Source organism: Passer domesticus, chromosome 3, assembly GCF_036417665.1.
Source record: "Passer domesticus isolate bPasDom1 chromosome 3, bPasDom1.hap1, whole genome shotgun sequence".
NCBI lineage: Eukaryota > Metazoa > Chordata > Aves > Passeriformes > Passeridae > Passer > Passer domesticus.
The window spans coordinates 111,132,344-111,147,870 of NC_087476.1; the positions used below are offsets into that span (position 1 = coordinate 111,132,344).

The 15,527-nt window shown below is 40.0% G+C and overlaps 1 protein-coding gene across 1 annotated transcript in view; it reads left to right on the forward strand.

Moving 5' to 3' along the window:
* The window catches only part of MSH2 (mutS homolog 2), a 45,612-nt gene that overhangs the window by 12,094 nt on the left and 17,991 nt on the right, over positions 1 to 15,527 (forward strand). The window contains exon 7 of the mRNA XM_064415135.1: positions 12,562 to 12,761. Coding sequence (XP_064271205.1) covers positions 12,562 to 12,761 — 200 coding nt within the window. The remainder of the gene's footprint in view (positions 1 to 12,561; positions 12,762 to 15,527) is intronic.

A 15,527-nucleotide genomic window follows, 5' to 3' on the forward strand; every position in this document is an offset into this window, starting at 1 on the left:
TTGCTTAAAATCTGTGTTTGAGTATTCATTCCATTAAGTTTCCATTATGTATGGAAACTTAATATGCACAGGTGCAAAGCTCTCAGGTTTGTAACAGTGTCCTTGGTAGTCACTGTTTTGAACATTGGATACAGAAATATGGTTTGTTCTCTGTGAAAGAGCAGTGACCACATTATTGTTTCTGCTTTGTTTAATTTATGTCCAAGAACATTAGAAAGGTGGCATGTTAGGACACTGCAATGGAAGCTCTTGGCAAGAAAATTTTGTCTTGGCTTGTAATTTAATTTCATTTATCATGTGTGAGGATTAAAGAGTCTTTAATGTTTTGTTGACATACAGTTTTGAGTTTCTTCTGCACAGAATGAATGCAAATGAAGAAATATTTGTTTTTCGACAGCTAAGAAATAGAACTTGTTCAGTATGCTCTTAGTTTGCACAACCTTAAAGAAATGCACAGGTTAGCGATTTAAAAGGGTATTAATGTTGATGGAGTAGTGTAATAAATGTAACCTCTTAATTTTAATAATGTATGGAAACTTGTAAGGAATAAAGCACAAAATAATAATGAAAATACATTTTCCTCAGCTGACTGTAGTCTTTGAAGACCATGCAGTAATACACTTTTATCACTGGGTCCCAAAATGCCATCTTTAATTAAAAAGCAAGACTGGCAGAAAACCTCCATGGTTTAAGGCATTAAGCTGGGAAGCAGCCTCTGCTGCTTTCCATCTTGGGTTGCTCTGGCAGGTTTTGGGTGGAGCAGTTTCACTCTGTGGGGTTAATGAAGGTGCCCATGACTGGGTGGTATTTGGTGAGTCCTTGCTCCATCCTCTTCATTGTTCTTTGTGACCATGTAAGAAATGGAGATTTATTAGGAATTCTTAAAAGATGGGCAGTTGTTGTTTTGTCTGGAAGCCTTAATATTACTGTGTTGTTCTTGTCTTTATTCAAATTAAGATCTTTTTGCCTTCATGTCCTTGACACTTGCTCACACTCTGTTCTGTATGTAGGGTTTCTTGGGTCTTCAGGATTTAGTGTGAAAATTTTTCCTTTGTTTTTGACTCTTGTGAACCGTGCAGCAGCCTGTGGCCCTGACTTGTTTCATGGATGGCTCGTGTTTAAAATCACTTTAGATCAAAAGGTTCAGTCATGCTTCCCTAGTCCCTTGTGGACTGCCACCTGTTCCCTTGTAATTGACACTGGTGTTCCTGTAGCTGACTCCTTCAGCTTTTGATGGGGAGTTTATCATGCTTAAACAATCAAGGGTGTCATGTTGGATAGCAGATAATCCAGAAAAACTCAGCAGTTGCCAAAAGGGCCACTCCATACCTCCTACTTCCTTTTTTTTTTTTTTTTTGTCTCACAGCTAAAGATTAGTTTGATTTGGCTTGTTCACGTGATGAAAACTAGTCCATGAAAAAGTGGGGAAAGTTTCATCCAGAATTCATCCTTTTTCTCCTCTGCAGCTGGTCCATGAGCTGCTATTCTCATGAACATCCTAAGTGCAGGTCAACAAGTACCAGAAGCCAAGATTTGTTCAGATTTAATTATCTGACTTGAGTTTGCTTTCTGCTGGTACTTTGACTGTTTTAGAGATTTTGCCAGTTGATTTATGTTGCGAATCAGATTGCCAAACTTGCTACAGGAGGGTAGAATGGATATCTCTCTATCCTTGGATTGGAATAGTCAATCTGTGAAATGGAGTGTGCACTACCATTGCTCAATAAACCTGCTGCTTTCCTGACAAATTAGCTGTGAAGATGCTGTTAGAATATTTTTAGCTCCTACAGAAAACAGTGAAAATTTCATGAAAAAGACTATATGCATGGAAATAAGCATTGGGAAGACAAAAAATACATCTCTGACAAAGATTTTGGGAGATACTTCTTGTTCTATGAGCTATTCTCATATCAGTTTTTTTTTGTCTGTACAGTTCCTTGAGGGTAAGAGACTTCTTAGTCCAGCAAGATTGCAATGGGGTTTGAGGTGGGAAAGGATTTGCTGTGTTGAATATTCAAAATTCAACTTTGGTGATAGATACTATTTTTTTTTCTTCTATAAACATGCATGTCTAAAATTTGGGAGCACTTGTTTATCATTCTGTGAAGTAGTATGTTACTACAAGGTGAGAATTTCCCCTTTTTATGCCAGTTCCTCTTCTGGTGAGCTGTTTAATTCATTTAGGAGTAATAATTTTGTTATTCCTTAGCTGTGAAAGAGGAGGGGAGGGGAATCAAATCTAAATAGTGCTATTACATAAAACTAGTTTGAGTGGCAGTTCTTGGTAATAATTAAAAAGTACTTTGTTCTTATTTGGCAAATACAGCTTTTGGGAAAAGAAAGTAATGCTTTGTGTTCCTTGTCTATCAGTTAGATAGTGACTGGTACTGTATGTAAGGCACCCAGGCTGAGGAATGGGAAATAAAAGACACCCAGCTCTGGTGTGAAGTGTGGCTGGGGTGACTGTGTAGGTGAAATTTGGATGAACAGGTGTGTGAAAATTTCTTCCAAATCTGGACAGGAGCAATACTTCTTGTTTTAAATGTGCTGATATTTTCAGGACCTGAGTTTTGTAGGGCCAGGCCATAGGAATGTAGAGTAGTCCTCTCGGGTTTTCTGCTTTCGGGATGACCACAGAGTCCCTTTTTCCCAGCCTGGTGGTTGAAGAAAGAGCTGGGATTCTTCAGCCCATGTTCACAAGGTTGTTTATTATCTATTATCCAAAATGTCTTCTCTCAGACCTGCAGAGGTCTGCTCTACAGGTCTGTCAAGGGCACACTGCCCGCCCCTGAGCTGGTGTTGTCTTTTTATACTAAAAACTACATGTACTTTATTTACAATTATTTTCCAGTACCTATCGCCTATGTTAGACTGTCTACTTCTACTCTAAACCAATCCAAAAATGCTAACATCACCCAGAGGGTGGAGGCTAGGAAGAAGAACAGGACAACGCCCATGTCCCTCCATCTTGCCTCCTAGACCCCTTATAATAAAATCTTCAAAATGCCACCTTTCACCCTGTGATTACTCCTAATATGCTACTTAAACTTTTGTGACTTGTAATTCTTCATACAAAGTTGGTAATTTGCTGCATGGGTTAAGATTGAAATCCCAGGTGTCTTTGGCTTCCTGCAGGGTCTCTGAGCCCCTGCCAGGATTTTGAGCCATCCAGGGCACGGAGAGACATGTCCTGGGTTCTGACATAGTCCCAGCTGTGAGGTGGTGACAGGGAGATGTCCCTGCTGCAGGGCACAGGTGGCCTTCAGTCTCACCTGGAGAGAAGCAGTGGGAGCCCTGGCAAGCTGTGGTCACCTCCTGCCTGCAGAATAGCTCCTGCAGATCCCTCTGCACTCCTGTGGCACACAGCTCACCGCTGCCTGCCGCTCTTGGCCGCGGGCAGGGTGCTGGTTAGTGGGGAGTGCTGCCTTGTGCATCAAGGAAAGATGGTTCCTTCTCTTCTCTTTTCATAGGGGAATTTCTGTGCCTGCACTTGCTCCATAGTTCTGGCTGGAGGAGGTCAAGCAGAGCTCTGCTGCTGTGCTGCTGCTTTATTTCATGTTCTTCAGCATGATGCCAGGCACTCACTTCTCTCAGGGTCTAAAAATATTGCTGTTGCAGCAGTCTGCTTCAGGAGCAAAGTCTTAATTGCATCAAGTGGTACTTTGCTGACAAGAATTAAGACCAAATATTTTATTTTTCTGCTGAAGAATTGATTTCTTCTTTACTTTGCTTGACCTGCTGAGGCTGGAAAGTTCATAAGCACTTGTGCAAAAATAATGAATTATTGGTAACATCACACTTGGATAAATATCTTGTAGGGAAAAAAACCCAATGTTATTTTGACTGCTTTTCCTGAAAATCCTGTTTTATTTTTTATTCTGATTTTATAATCTTGCTTCATAGTCAATAAATGCAGTTTTCAATGCTTTATAAAAAATAGTTACTTTGTGCCTGGTACCCCCGATAGAATCCCGGGGATTTAATCTGCTCTTCTAGCCTTTGACATAATACTCAAATAGTGTATTCAGAAATTCATGTAGGGTGGTAAAGAGTCAGTTGCTTCCCTGATCCATATTAATTTTATGTTATATAAATAAAACTGATATAGAGGAGTGTGAACTCTGTTTCTTTGGAAGACTGCATTTATTTGAATTATAAAACTTCTCTGTAAATGGAGTGTCCTGAAGTTATCCATTATTGTTATCATGGTAGGATAGTTTAGGGACTAATTAGGGAAACTAGAAAAGGCATGAAGCTGATATTTGACTGTGGCTTTCTCTTATAATGTTTAATATTACAGGTTTAACAGCAAAGAGCCTGATCTGTGCAGCTGCTTAGAATCACACTGCCTACCCAGAGCTCTGGAAAGTGTGTGCAGTTTGATTTCTCTTGCTCTCCTAGGGTCTAAAGCTGTTCTTCAAACCTTGCACTCCATATTACAGGGGATTATACTTCAGCAGGGCTGTGAAAAACAGGATGTTCATGGTCTCTTCAAGTTACATTTAAGATTAAAGGACAGTAGGAGTGGGCTCTGAAGAGCTGCACTGTTAGAATGGAGTGAAAGGCAGTTCTTAGTGCTAAATGCATTCTGAGGGCTTCAGATCCGTGCCTGCAGATAGATCCCTTGGCTTAGTTCATTTAAAACTTGATGGGGAGAGCGTGGCAGGTGGAAGAGCAGTGGGTAGCAGCCCCACCTCACACTTCTCCTGGTGGCAGTGCTGCTTTCTGCCAGCTTGGACATGCTGCTGGGACTGGGGCTTGAGGGCATAATTTCTGAGCCACTTCAGGCCAGCATCAGGACACAGCTGGCCTTGTCCACAGCTGGCAGGGCCACCCCAGGGTGAGGTGGTTCAGGGGAGCCAGAGGTGAAAAGCAAACCCAGCCACAGCAAATGAAGGTGTGTTTTTGAGGAGAGGGCTGCAGTTTGAAGCATCCCACTGGTGCCTCTCCCAGGTTTTGTTCCTCCACGCTTGGTAGCTGGACTCTGGACAGAGCAGGACAGCTCTCCTGCTGTACCCCTGAGCCTGCTCCTCTTTGGTCTCTCTGACTTCTTTGTTTAGGCAGAGGGGAAGTTTTGATACTCTGTTTGGGTCTAGAACTGTGAATGATTGCAAAAGCTTTTAAGAAGCTAGAGAGGTGATCAGAGTCCAAGGAATGCTGTCTTCTTACTGGGGTGACAGCATTCTCTCCAAGAACACAGGCATTACAGGTGAATTGAGAAATGCATCCCCCTGGGGCTCTTTGTTCCTGGTTTTCTGTTTCTCTTCATCTGCTGTAAGATACAATATCTTCTCATTTGTTAAAAGCCTGCAATTTCACATCCCTCAAAACTGTAATGCACTTCAAATTCTGAATTGAGGAAGAATATACACTGTTCTATGTTTTCACTGTCATCTTCTTTTCTTTTGTAAGCAACTACCTTTTAGTTTAGCTTTTTGGGGGTGTTTAGGTCGTGACAATGGTTTCAGGGAGGGAAGCTGTGAAGTAATTTGATAATATTGAAACATTCAGAAACCGAGGAAACAAAACCAGCTTTGTCCTCATGTGGCAGGAGGAAACAATGACAAGGTTGCACAGTTTGGGCAAGGGCAGGAGGGAAAGGTTTTGAGCCATTTAGCATGGAGGGGAGTCCCATGCTGAAGGTGCAGGCTGCTCTTTTTTTGGCAGACAGTAGGGAGAAGTCTTGACTGCCTCACATAAACCTCCCCCCCTGTCTTGGAGTTGCCTGCTTCTGAATTAGAGGCTCTTGTGTGTGCATGCCAGTTGGGGAGAGCTGGAGGAGAGCTTGCTCAGGTGAACAGCTTGTGATACTCAGCCCCAAGATTTTGGACCCTGAATGATACTGTATGGGCAGATTGGTACAATTTCATTAGACCAGCAGTAAGATTCTGACCCCTTGCTTGGGATATTCTGTATCATGTGTAAGAAGTGCTGGAGAGGTGTGTGCACCCCTCATCCAGAAAGCAACATTCTGAGTTCTTGATGAATCAACAACCTGGATTCAGATCTAGTGTCTTCAAAGTACTGGAAGAACTGGTGCCTGTTGTGAGCCCCTTCCAAGGCTGTTCCTGTGGCTTGGGTAGATGTTGCCATCAGCTGGAGCTGCCAGAAACCAGAGCCACTTCTGGCTGTGCAAAGGCTCCAGTATGAGCTGAGTGGGAATTGAAATCAGTGATCCTAAGCCTATGATGTATGACTAAAATAAAATGGCTTTTGATGGTATTAATCTCTCTAAAGTTGCTGGCTCTTTATTCCTCTGGGTTTGTTACATTTATTTCTAATTGTTTGCAAAGACTGCTCTAGTTTCATAAAAAATGTCTTTTGTGCATAACTAAGCACTTCCAAAAGCATGCGTGGGTTGCCTAGCTATTTTGCATTGTTATTTCTTTGTGCTTGTCTGAAAAATTTTGGATGTTATTTTTATAAATGCATGCAACAGCTCTGATTGTCTGAGGCAAAATGGCCTGGGATGGTCATTATGATTTTTATGCTGCTGTGTGCTGAATTACTAAAGTAATTTTTAGTTATCAGGGTTCAGATTTCTGATTTAGTTTCCCATGTGCCCATCTTAGGTGTCTGCCTTAATACTTCAAAGGCTGTAAAGCGTACTGAAGTTCTTTGGCATGAAAAGAGCTTTGTATAGTTAAGGTCTCTACTGAGGCAGCAAACTGGATTATGGCTGATTTTTGGGAGAGAGATGATTGTTTAGGAATGACTTGGTCACCAGGAGAAGTTATAAAGGGAACTTAGGGGACAGTGTCTTGCTTATTTCTGTTTGGAAAAAAAAAAATTGGTTGGGAAAAAAGAATTTGAAGTATTTCTCCACGACAGCATCTTGCTGTAGGCTGGGCTTCCTCCAGGGTGTTAAAATACTGTGTGTCTTGTGTGAAAAAGAAAATCCAATTAGAACAGGTAAGGTGGTGGGTATCATTTTACATGTCTAGGTTAAGCATGTCCAGGGAGGATTTGCTTTGGATACACTGGATTAAGAAAAGATCTGAGTTTTAAAGAAACCTGAAGGAAACAAAATAATGGTATGTTAGGTGTTTTTCCGCTTTCCTTATATAAGGAAAACATGAAATTAAATGGATACAGCTGTCCATATTCTGAAACTTGTGGAGAGATGAAAGTCTCAGTATATTTTAAAGCAGTGCTTAATATGCTGCTTTTGGAAGTGGTATTTTCTGATTAAAATTCTGCATAATCAAGTAGAACAGTTGGACAGGAGAGTTGGTCTTAATCTGCAGAGACATCCTTTAGCAGGCAGAGAATACAATGTGTGCTCTTCAGAAGACTCAGCTGTTAGATAGTCAGGGAGTTACAACCTTTAAAGTCTTCTTAAAAGTAAGTCAGCTTCTCCAGTAAGAGATGGCATTCTTAGTTTATTTCAGTATTTTCCCTTGTGTTACGTGGAATTCTTAGTACAGTTTTTTCTGAAAACATCTATGAGTAATTGGGATTTAAAGTCACTACCCTGAAGTAATAACTAAATATTTATTACTCATTATTAAATATGTATTAGTGATTACATATGAATCCCAGTTTCATGAAATGATTAAAAAAAACCCCTCCGAATCCTTTTTTTGAGCCGAGGTGCTTAAAGGAAGCGTTTTCTTTCCAGAAAGAAGGTGCAAAGCTGTCCAGGGTTTTGTAAGATGTTGGTGGAGGAGAGATTAAAATTCTAGGTGCTTTATAACTAATCTTATTGCACACTGGTTTGTTGGGTTTTTGGTTTTTTGTTTGTTTGGAGTGGTTTTTTTTGTTTTTATTTTTTTGTTGTGGTTTTTTTGGGTTTTTTTTTTTGGTGTTGACCAATCTTGCTCAGGCATTATAAATTCTCTATTCCTTCTAACTGTGGTCTTTTATTTTAGTCTGTTAGTTTAGTTATTATTTCTACACACAGAATTCTTTTCTTTCTTCATAAAAATCTATATACAAATCTGGCATGTTTAATGTTTTCCTGCTAACTTAAACTTTGGTATTCAGCTGTGTAAAAATCTAGAAATAAAATTAAACCCTCCTGACAACGTCTGTGTTGAGGCACCTTAAAATGGTGATGAAAAATGCTGCACAGGTGTAGCAAGAGAAGAAGCAATCTCTTCTGATGTCAGCTGTGATGCAGACATCAGTGGAATGGAACCAGTGTGTCGAGGCTCAGGAAAGTGTGCCACATATATTAGATTGAAAAAACCAGATTTTTGTTGTCTTTTTCTCTGTGTATGTGGTACATTAGCCTTCTGTCAGAAGCTGGTTCAAGAGATGCTTCTTATTAAGAGTAAAACTGGGGAAAAGATGGAATGTTTTGAGTTGGATTCTGAAATATCCAGCAGAAACGTAGAGATGAGTGGGTTTTTTCCTCTCTCTGTCTCCCAGAGCACACTGAACCTAATGATACTTGTTAGAGCACAGAATTCAAAGCTGATAAACAGCCATGGTTGTGCTTAGCAGGAATGAAAGGTGGTTACTGTTTCCAAATTAAAGAAAAGCACTCGTGCTGAGTTTCAGTTACATTTGCTGCAGTCTTGTTTGCTGGTTTTGCAAATTTAAATAACTGTCTTGAAACAGAGATTTCCTTTATGTTCTAGTGTGGTTTCACTACTTATAATTGTTTCTGTTATCTTGGCTGTGCTGCTTTAGATCTGTGGTGGAAAGTTTTGCCCTATTTTCCTTTCCTTTTGGCTGTGTGGCAGAAGTGAGTTATCTGGTGTTGTCAGCTGTTGTTTGGTTACACTTTCTTGCGTTTTTAAAATTTGTTTCTTTTTGTATTTCCTTTGTATTTCCTTCCCCCCCCACCCCCAGTTGAACTTTATATTAAAAACAACCTGTCATTTGATTTCATTATTACTTGTGAGTGTTATTCATGGCTTATGGTTGCATTACCTTTCTATTCAGCAACCTTGTATGTATTCTTACCAAGAGGAAATTGTTATGCAAAATGTGGCATGAACACAAACCTGTCAGATGTATCTTTGTGGCTGGCAAATGTAGGGGGGAAGATAGAACAGTACCAGGAAGGTCATGAAATGTTAGTCTAATTATCATGGTTTTGGCAGAGGAAAATTGTTCATGCTGATCTGAGAACTCTTTGAACTTGTCATTGTGGACAAAAGAGGAGGGGGAAAAAATAAATTAGAGCTTTCAAAATGCCTTTGACAGGTCTTATCCAAGAGGCTGTTGAACAAGCTGAGGGAGTCGTGGGATGAAAGTGAAGGGTTTGTTTGTGCAAAAGGCACACATGGGGGGAAAAAAAACCCCTAGATCCTGGTAAAGATAAGCTCAGGACTACAGAAGCTGTGCTTGAGATGTTCTTGAATGACTTACAGCAGCTGTGCAGAATTTAGTAAATTTTCAGGAGTGATTCTGTGCATATGTCTGTATGCTAGCATTACTGATTTTCTAAGGACCTCCTGGAAGAGAATCTGAGTTCTCTGACTTTAAACATAAGCCATGAGAGGACAAGATAGCAGCTGATGTTGATGGTGAACTTGAATTTTGCACATTCTTGCATGTGTGAAATTGGTCATCAAAATAAGAAAAAAAAGTAATTTTTATACATGAAATTTCAAAGTTGAAGTCATGGAGGAGTCAGTAGTTTAAGCAGATTGGATAAACCCAAAAACCTCTTGTTTCCTTCTGCAGGCAGGAGTAGTATTTCTCTGGAATAAAATTCACGTTAATAATGGATAAACACAAGACACATTTGAAATGTGTCTTGCTTCTTGGTGCTTTTTTAAAGTGAAGAAATATTGCGATTTTTTAAAGTGAAGTAAGGTGGTTTTAAACCAGAAACTCATGCTATTTTCCTCATAATAAAACTTGAAGGTATTTGCAACTAGTTCCTCTTTATGGGTTGATGGTGTGTTGGTATTTTGATAATGGAGACATAATAAATTAAGTTTACAAATATTGCATTATACCTGGGAAGTGAGAGGACATAACATCAGGATAATAAAACCTCTTGTGTGTTTGCCATGACTATAACTGCTGAAGACCAGGGAAGGTAACAGCAGGAATACATAGGTATGCTAAATGGAGAAGTTTCTCATAAATCCTGCTTTGTTTCTGCCAAAGGAATTGTTTCCACTTTATAGGACTAAAAATGACTGAGCTGCTGTGGGGAGGTTCATGTTGGCAAATTTGGTTCCTTCTCTAATCCCTTAGTGGGAAGGAGCACATCTCCTTCCCAGCTCCTAGTGGGCTTGTATTTAGGATGTTAAGCAGCTGTATCAAGTGTTTTTAGTTTGATTTAGTTGTTATTCCTTTTTTTCCTCAATATTTAAACAACATTTGGTCTTTAAAAGCTGTGTTTGGTCACTGGTGGCTGCTGGTGCTTCTGAGAGAAGAGTTTGTGATGTGAGCCCTGAGTGAGTCTGCTGGGTGAATGGATTTGTGGTAAACATGGCAGTGTATCTGCTGTGATGAGATCCTGTACTTCTTGTTATTCCTCCAAACCATTTGACAGAAGTCTGAAAGCTAGAAATTGTGCTCAGAAACACCAACAGGGATCAGAATAGAAAATTGCTTGGCTTTTATGATATTTCTCATCAAAGTCTTGTTCTGTGTTCCTGCAGTAAGTATCTTCAGTGCTTTCCTGTCTATTTCTGACAAGCTCTGTGTACATGCTGAAACTTTAATGTTTCTTTTGGAAGTAAAGCACCCTTGTGTCTCACTAATGTCAATCTCTCAATTTATGTATTCAGGCTGTAGTTGAATAGGTAAACGTAGAGGTAGGATCCTTCTCTCATCTTTTTCATTGTTTTTTTTTTTGGTTATAATACAGAAGATTCACTGGAGTGTGGGGGTTTTTGAAACATAAGGAATTTTTTGTGTACAGAAATGTACCACTACCTGTCCAGGGCTCTCTACCTCTTGTGTTGCTTTAGCCAAAGCCTTTGTTTCCTGTCTTTGCTAATTACCCGAGGCAGTGGACTGTGTTAACCCCTGTGTAGTGCTGCCAGTGTCTGGCACTCTGCACAGCACTGCAGTGTGTAATGTAGAGATTACTGCTGTCAGAATGACAAAAAAATTGTAATTTCCAATGCAGTTTGCAAGTGCAGATGTTACTGTAATTGAAACAAATGCATTTTTCTGCCAGTAAGCAAATGGGCAGGAATAATGTGGTGGAAGCTGTCCTTTCCTTGCTTGCATGTCTCTAGATAAAATTAACTTCTCTGCTGAAGCAAAGATATTGATAGATATTATTAACCAGAAATCAGCACAGTATGTAATATGGGGAGGTCTCTGAAGGAGGCAGAGCTCTTCCTTGGTGTTCTGGAAGTGTGATCAAAGAACACTGACCTCCCCAGCGTTCCAAAATTAACAACATCCGACTTCTTTTTTTAACAGCAAATGCAAGATATGTAGAGATGGCAATATTAACTGATGTAAAAACCCCAAAAAATGTATGAAAATGTGCTTGCATTCTAGTGGAGAAATTCAATTTAATGCTCTGTCACTTCTTGTTGAGATTTATGCTTGCTTTGAGCATTTGAAGAATATTTATTTCACTATTTTAAAGCCCCCATACATAAAATTAAAAAAAAAAAAACAGAAAAAAACCCCAACAAAATACCAAACCAAAATATCAGGGAGCAGCAGCAAGGGAAGGCAATCTGGGAGTCAGTGGTGACAAGGCTGGCAGACAGTACCCTCGGTGATAAGAGTGCAGTCCCCAATGCCTGCCATGAGGCAAACAGTAGTTTGGAAGTAGTTGGCATGGATTTACAGAGGGAAAATTGTGGCTGGCTATCCCTTCTACAATAGATAAACTAGGTAATTGGATAAGGGAAGAGCAGGAAATGTTGCTTCTTGTGGCTTGAGCCGTCGCTGTCTCCTGTTACATCTCACAGAGCAGGGACTAGGTCAGTAGTAGGTCATGGATCAGGACAGTGTGGTGCGCTGAAAACTCACCCAGCTGCCAGGCTCAGGGGCATGATGTCCCTTTGGAGGTCAGTCACAAGGGCTGTCTTCCAGGGGTTGACACTGGGACCATCCTTGAGGAACCCAGGATGTGCAGCTGGCTTTAGCTGTGACCCTGCTTTGAGCAGGGGTGGAATAGTCAGTACCCAGGGGTGCCTTCCCACTGTGAGGATTCCCATCCTGTGGTCCAGGCTTGCACAGCTGCACAGTGCCCATGTTGGCCTTGACCACAGAGAGCTAAACTCTGCCAGCAGTGGGGTTTTTTTTCCTGCTTAATACCTCTTCTTCCATAGACTACTGGAAGACTTTTTTGCTAGTGAAGGAAAAGGATTAATCTCAAAGTCAATTCTGAGTCAGCTTTACCTGCAGGATAGATGTTGGCATTTGTGACAATGCTGTTCATTAGAAACCCTGACTGTTCAAAACTACAGAAGCTTGACACGAGTTAAATCTTCTTGCTTTCTCAGCTCATGTGTTGTCCTGTTTTTTGTTGTTGGTTTGTTTTTTTTTTTTTTTTACCAGGGAAGCTGGCCAATGGATACAGCCATAGAGAAAACACAGATATAAACTATCAGATAACTGGTGACATAAAAGAATTACAGATCACACCATGCTAATCATGGTTATGAATTTCTCACGTAGGTTGAATTTGGTGGAAGCTTTTGTGATGGATCCAGAACTACGTCAGTGCCTTCAGGAAGATCTGTTACGTCGCTTTCCAGACCTCAACCGGCTGGCAAAGAAATTTCAGAGACAAGCAGCAAACTTACAAGACTGTTACCGAATGTTCCAGGCTATCAATCAACTGCCTAATGTTGTACAAGCACTAGAAAAACATGAAGGTATTGCTACCCCCATCTATCCCCAATGTTTTGTGGTATGCTGATGATGCAAAGAAATAGAGCGTAGATTTCCAAAGATGACTTTTTTTCCCTGTGTGCTTTTGTGGCAGGAATAAAGCTTAAACACATTTTAATTTTAAATGAACTGAAATTCCGAAATGCCAATCAGATACTTAAGAATATTCATAGCCAAATCTTTGCAGGAAAATGTGTTCCAGTTAGTGTGTAGCTGGATGCTTGTACTGTTGGGTGGTGGTGTGGGAATCTTTGATAGGGACTTGTCTCTAGGAATTCCTGACCAGCTGTTGAGCAGATGTATCAGGTGTCTTTAGTTTGGTTTAGTTCTTATGGCCTTTTTTCCTCAATATTTAAATAATATCTGGTCTTTAAAAGCTGTGTTCTTACTGTGATCTTACAAACAAGACACCATTCATACAATAGTGTTGTCATCCACTTCGGGTTGTAATTACACACAAAATCCCCCCAGTTTTAAGTATTAGTGGTATAACTCAAATGGCTTTTTAAAAATCATAATGCTCCTGTATTTGATACAAGTTACATGACAGGATTTCTTCCAGTCCTTATTAGTTGGAAGCACAATGCTGTGACAAGCAAGTCTAGAAAGTACAAAAGCTGCTATTTTTTTTCTCTTTTCTGTGCATTACCAAGAAAATGCAGAATGAGATCAGCATTCAATTTAGCAATAGCAGTTCTAAACTACCAGAAAGATTATTTCTGTTGAAGCCCATTAATTTGTTAGAAATTCCCTTTGTGTAAAGCAAGCACCAAAGCCTGAAAAACAAATGTTGTTTGAAATGGCATGGTTACAAAAATTTCTTTCCTCTATTTGATTAGAAAATAATGCTAATCAGTGTCTTGTGCTCAAGTAATGAAACTTCTACAAGATTAATCTTAAAATAGATCAATTTTTGGTTATTGTCTGTGTTATTTCCATGAGCAGTTAAGATCTGAAACTCTGAAGGAACTGACAGATGTAACTGTTTTGCTTGTTTTTATTTTTAAAGAGCTGTGTCACTCTTCAGCTACCTCAGTTGTGTCCATTTGGCTTTTCCAAACAGACTCTGCTTGTTTTAGCCTTGACATGGAGCTCTTGGATTCCTATCCTATACTGAGGTGTTAGTTCAGAATGCTGGCTTCCTGTGTTTACTTCTTTTTATATTAGTTGCCATTTGGATCAACAGAGTTCCTCTGTCATAACACTGGGGTAGGAAAACAATTCCATTTTTAGAGTTTTGGGGAGCAAGCTGTGTAAGGCAAACTGCTAAGTTCACCATATGGAAAAGTTAATAGACTGCAAAAGGTTCTTCCTGTTCTACACATGAATCAGTTGGACTAGTAGGGCAATCACCAGCAGTATATTAAAGATAGTTTAAAATAGGTGGTGTGTTATTTTTATTTTTCTTTGTACTTGTACCACCTGTTCAAAGTACATGAATGGTCTGGTAATTTTCAATGTACATGAGTGATTCAGACTGGATCTGGTAATTTCTCTGTTTCTGGCTGTACAGAATGTTGTAACTCATCAAGGGATGGAAAGTCAGAAAGATTTTTGACAATTCTGAATATGTGCGAGTTTCAGAGCTCCCTTGCCTATGAATGGCTGTGGGGATATAGGGCAGCTCTGGGGATATAGAACAACCACAAAGCCATCAGCTGTGAGTGCCTTTCCCTCAAAATGAAGCATTGTTTTGTTAAAATCCTTGTTTTTATGGATGGTGAAAGCTGAGGAGGGGAGTGATGAGTGAAGATGGCTTTTTTCTGGTTTGGCCATAAGAAGTCTGCATAAAGATGGGAAAGAACTCTGAGTCATCAACTCATTTTGTTCTAGCTGGCAAAAGGGAGCAGTTGTTCATTACTCAGATTCCTGGGGCATGAAATTTGGATCCTTACTTTTGTCTTCAAGAAGCTGCTGAAGCATCTTCCTTCCCATCTCAAACACTCTTTTAAGTCTGTAAATATGCAGGATACAGGAGTTGTGTGCTGGGTGTCAGGTGTGCTTTTACCATACTGTACAGAGTGACTGAATACTCCTTACTGCTTGTTTCAGTCCTGTTCTTTCCCAGACTGTTGCAGTGGTGTCTTACAGCCTGTTGTGATCAAACTTGGCTGTTTCCCATCCTTTGTCATATCCAACTGATTATTCCCTCACTCACAGTGGAAACACATTTATCAATGTGTCATCTTACTCAGTGCTACATTTTACTTCATTTCTATTAGCCCAGTTTTCAAGGTGTTGATCTATTTCTGATTTATCTTATTCCAATATAAGCTACTGATAGCTTCCATATTGTATATTTTAGTGACATTTATAAGCAGCCTTCTTTTCTGCATTAATATGAATTCACACATCTTAAAGAGATAAATGCTTCTGTGAGCCCTGGAGGAACTGATGTCCTTTCAGCTTGTTCATCTTTTGCAAATGGGTGATGTCCTCTTTATCGGCACTCTGGTCGTGGCATAAGTCATAGATCTTGCACCTTGGCACCTCCTGTGGCACCATGCTGAATGCTTTAGAAGAGCCCAAATTAGGTCTGCAGAGTCCCCTTTGTCTCAGACATTCAGTATTTCAGACAGATGCTGCACCATATGAATATTATCTACCTATAGAAAGCCTATACTGTTTTTTATCCCAATTTCCATTGTTCTTTTCCTTTTATCCCACTTTCTACTGCACTATCAAAATGACTGGTGCACTTAATCATTGGGATTTGTCTGTTTTGCCTGGATAGAGCAGTGTCATTTTGC